Here is a 4,934-nt window from a genome sequence, read left to right as displayed (position 1 = left end):
ATTTAATTAATGTAATTTCTATCTTTATTGATATTCGTTTCGAAATTGTTGAGACAAAATAAGCTATGTAGTTTACAATGACGTATTCAAATGGCCCACGTTTCTGTTGCCATTTTTGCTAAAAATCCGATTTGTTTATTTAAGGATAAAATATGTTCGCAAAACCTACTAGTTTACTCAAATGTAAACTTCTTTTGATAAACTATACACACAAGTCAACTTTTCATGAAGACAGTTGTTGGATATACTTTTTACAGGTCAACATTATTTACAATTCATGAAGATAATTGTTGGATATACTATACACAAGTCAACATTATTTATAATTCATTAAGTTAATTGTTGAACATACTACATACAAGTCAACTTTCCTTACAATTCATTAAGTTAATTGTTGGATATACTATACACAAGTCAACTTTCCTTACAATTCATGAAAACAATTGTTGGATATACTATACACAAGTCAACTTTCCTTACAATTCATTAAGTTAATTGTTGAACATACTGTATACAAGTCAACTTTCTTTACAATTCATTAAGTTAATTGTTGGATATACTATACACAAGTCAACTTTCCTTACAATTCATGAAGTTAAGTGTTGGATATACTATACACAAGTCAACTTTCCTTACAATTCATTAAGTTAATTGTTGGATATACTATACACAAGTCAACTTTCCTTACAATTCATTCAGTTAATTGTTGGATATACTATACACAAGTCAACTTTCCTTACAATTCATGAAGTTAAGTGTTGGATATACTATACACAAGTCAACTTTCCTTACAATTCATGAAGTTAATTGTTGGATATACTATACACAAGTCAACTTTCCTTACAATTCATGAAGTTAAGTGTTGGATATACTATACACAAGTCAACTTTCCTTACAATTCATTCAGTTAATTGTTGAACATACTATATACAAGTCAACTTTCCTTACAATTCATTAAGTTAATTGTTGGATATACTATTTATAATCAATTTTCTTTACAATTAATGAAGATAACATCGATGGTAAAGCTCACTGAATTATTTTCTATATATGTTTATAATTTTCGAGTACGGCTCTTGCACAGCAAATCGACGTAAATTCTTATGATGTTGTATCACTTGTCATTTTAGTTTTTGCATCTTACACTTGACATTTTACCTTTAATCCTTTTTTTAAATTTGGTTATTTTACTTCTTTATCACATTTTTCATTTCATCTTTCTGCAGTGACTTATCACAACTCTGATAGAGTAACATCTCTTATTTCTTAGACACAAGAGATGACTTGTCTAACTCTTATAGCTGTTTCTTACATTTGGGAGATGTCTTTTCGTATGTCAGTCTCATTCTTTATTAATGGAGGGTATTCTCGTACCCGGGGTTTGTTTTGATTGTTTCCACATAACTAAGAATTATCTCTACGTTCTCTAAAAACGAAGAAACGAATTTCTTTTACGTCAGATATCTTTGCCATATTAACCTCTGCCATTTTCACGTGATGTTAATTTTTAAACAAGTTCTTGCCAGAGGATAAATTACATCTCCTCAGTTATTATCCGTAAACTGGAACAATGTGAGGCTCTTAGTTTTAGCCAAATCATCGCTCAATGGTGATGTTTCTAGCAAGTGATGAGATGAATCTGCCCTCTAACCCACAGTTTGATCATTTATAGCGATGAATAAACAGATACAAATTAGTATATTTAACCCACAGACGCTGTCCCAAAACGTCATGGAGTTTTACGTGTATTTCCTTTTGATATTTAACTCGTTGGAACTAGCTAGGTAGGTCTGTACTACTATGGTAGCATGCACCTTTACAGCTTCTAGATGGATAGAAAATAAAGCTGTTAATTACAACTAAAACTCGAGCTATTTTGATTCGCTATGATGTTTTATTATAGATCTCTTACGCCAATCCAGTTCTGAAATAATTTTTCTTTACCCAAAGTCCTTTTTATTTCTCTTCTGGTTTGCATAACTATATGTCCTTTTTTTCTTCTTTCATTCATCTACTTGATTCAGTCGTGCGTCCAAGGAAACTAACTCAGCAGTGGGCATGGCTCAACAAACAGAATATCAAGGATTAATAACGTATAAGCATCAACCATGGTTACTCGTAACGCAGAACGTCACGTCCTCGAATGATAACTTCCAGGCTGAGTGTTATATATGCTCCTGTCTCTCTTCAAAATTTCCCAAAGGAAAAATTCGGCATTTTTTAAAAAACGAAGAACAGAAATTTAAATTATCTTGTTCAAAATTCCTATATACCGATTAAACGAACGAGTGGGTTTTACTTACAAGCAATAGTTGGCATGTTCCTTGCTGGCTTAATTAGTTATTCAAATCATACAACGACAATGTCGTTTTTTTTTCTTCTGCTGATGAAACACGAGTGTACTGGATTGTCTACTAACATACTTTAGTGCACGAAGGATACAAGAAATGCTTTACGGTGTCTGGTTAAATACAGTTCAAGTTCAAACTGTATACAAAGATAGATACATCTCGTTGACTGTAGAAGTATTTCATTTATTTTGTCCAGCATGTACTCCAAATCAACGTTATGTAAAAGTAGCATTCCAGATTCACGTTTTGCTTCTCATAAGTCATTGTCTAGGAAGCTTTTCGATCAGTATCAGAACTCGTCATCCTAATGGTTTGCAATGCTTCCTCGAATAGCTGTTTAGTTTAATAGTTTTATATTTTGTTCAATGTTACCACTTGCATAACCTTCTTCGATGTTCTAAATTTTGTAGAAACGCACAAAACGTTTTCATTAGTTTGCATTCTATTCAACTAGACAAATGTATTGCATCAAGATAGTTGAGATAAATTAAAGAGATTCGAAACAGTAGAGATTTCGTGCAATGACAACCGAATGGAATTTATTATAACTGAATTCTGCGTTATGTTTTCATTTATTTTCATACGATGTTCCTGCTATTTCTGCTATTACATTTATATGCAAACATTCACATATTCCTATAACTTATCTTCATTAAATATGCAAAGGTATTTACTTTAAGCTTATTATTATATAAGAATACATGTTCTACGAAGTTACCAAACTCTTCAACATTAATAAAATCATGTTAGGTTTCGTAATTTAAAAGTGTTTATTTCAGGGAAATTAGTGCCTAGCATTAAATTACTTAAAATGGTAATTAAGATAATTCTATATCCCTACTTACCATTATTATTACACAGTAATAATTCACTTTTCATCACTAGTGATCATTTTTCTTCAATACGAATTCATTATTGTTTGGACATATTCGTGTTCCTTCGGATTTCCGTTCATTCTGAAGGATTATTATTTCATTTTAAAGGGTTAGATACTATAGTCACGAACAGTATTTAAATTTGCAATAATTAACTGTACGAAAAGCTGTTTTATTGCCCATTTCGTTACAAGTTATGTCTACATTTTATTTTCAAACAACTAAAGCTTAATCTTTGAGGTAATGTAAGAAGATATAGTGGCCTAGATACACGCGTGTCGTGTTAACAAGATTCTAAAACAATAATGGGACTTTAGAATCTTATAAAATAGATTTGGAAAAATACAGTATCTGCTTTGTACTGCACTTCTTACAGATTTATGATGATACAGTCAACATCTTGTATAATCTATTTGACACCTGACAGATATCAGTGTAATTCTGTTGTCCATTTGCTTTTTATGACTAAGTAATAAAATGACTAAAATTTACAATTTTCTGCTGTCCTCTAGGAAATGTTTTCTATTAATTATTATAAGAGTCTTATTAAACTTGTCAAGTAAACAAATGTTTCAATATAGTTCTAATCAGCAAATTTAAATGTAAAGTTATTTATTCATGGAATGTGGAACACGTCTGTTGACCTAATTTATGTATGGTATTATTTTAAAGTCATTCTAAGCAGTGTAGACACAGTAGATATTTAGCTTAAGTATAGTGTAGACACAGTACATATTTGTGGCTTAGGTGGAGTGTAGACACATTAGATATCTAGCTTATGTGGAGTGCAGACACAATACATATTTAGCTTAAGTAGAGTGTAGACAGAGTAGATATTTCGCTTAAGTGGAGTGTAGACACATTACATATTTAGCTTAGGTGGAGTGAAGACACCGTACATATTTGGCTTAGGTGGAGTGTAGACATAGTAGATACTTGGTTTAAGGTTATTGTAGACACAGTAGATTTTTGGTTTAAGTGTAGTGTAGACATAGTAGATACTTAGTTTAAGGTTATTGTAGACACAGTAGATTTTTGGTTTAAGTGTAGTGTAGACATAGTAGATACTTGGTTTAAGTGTATTGTAGACACAGTAGATTTTTGGTTTAAGTGTAGTGTAGACATAGTTGATACTTGGTTTAAGGTTATTGTAGACACAGTAGCTTTTTGGTTTAAGTGTAGTGTAGACATAGTTGATACTTGGTTTAAGGTTATTGTAGACACAGTAGATTTTTGGTTTAAGTGTAGTGTAGACATAGTAGATACTTGGTTTAAGTGTAGTGTAGATATAGTAGATATTTAGCTTAAGTGGAGTGTAGACACAGTACATATTTGGCTTAGGTGGAGTGTAGACACAGTACATATTTGGCTTAGGTGGAGTGTAGACACAGTAGATATTTCGCTTAAGTGGAGTGTAGACACAGTACATATTTGGCTTAGGTGGAGTGTAGACACAGTACATATTTAGCTTAGGTGGTGTGTAGACATAGTAGATACTTGGTTTAAGGTTATTGTAGACACAGTAGATATTTCGCTTAAGTGGAGTGAAGACACAGTACATATTTAGCTTAAGTGGAGTGTAGACACAGTAGATATTTCGCTTAAGTGGAGTGTAGACACAGTACATATTTGGCTTAGGTGGAGTGAAGACACAGTACATATTTGGCTTAGGTGGAGTGTAGACACAGTAGATATTTCGCTTAAGTGT

At 31.9% G+C, this 4,934-nt stretch overlaps 1 protein-coding gene across 1 annotated transcript; it reads right to left on the bottom strand.

Annotated features, from left to right (window-relative positions):
* Nucleotides 1-4,088: 4,088 nt before the first annotated feature.
* Nucleotides 4,089-4,886, bottom strand: LOC106458919. The gene has a single exon (XM_013918485.1). It carries the CDS (start codon nt 4,884-4,886, stop codon nt 4,089-4,091), a length of 798 nt encoding a protein of 265 aa, XP_013773939.1.
* Between the last annotated feature and the right edge of the window lie 48 nt (nt 4,887-4,934).

This window comes from Limulus polyphemus, unplaced genomic scaffold, assembly GCF_000517525.1.
Source record: "Limulus polyphemus unplaced genomic scaffold, Limulus_polyphemus-2.1.2 Scaffold533, whole genome shotgun sequence".
In the NCBI taxonomy this organism is placed as follows: domain Eukaryota; kingdom Metazoa; phylum Arthropoda; class Merostomata; order Xiphosura; family Limulidae; genus Limulus; species Limulus polyphemus.
The sequence above is the reverse complement of the archived record's forward strand: the minus strand, read 5'-3'. Positions and strand labels throughout refer to the sequence as shown.

What these genes read in the sequence shown, in the direction of transcription:
- LOC106458919 (XM_013918485.1), bottom strand. Translation starts at nt 4,886, where the DNA reads ATGTACTGTGTCTTCACTCCACCTAAGCCAAATATGTACTGTGTCTAC.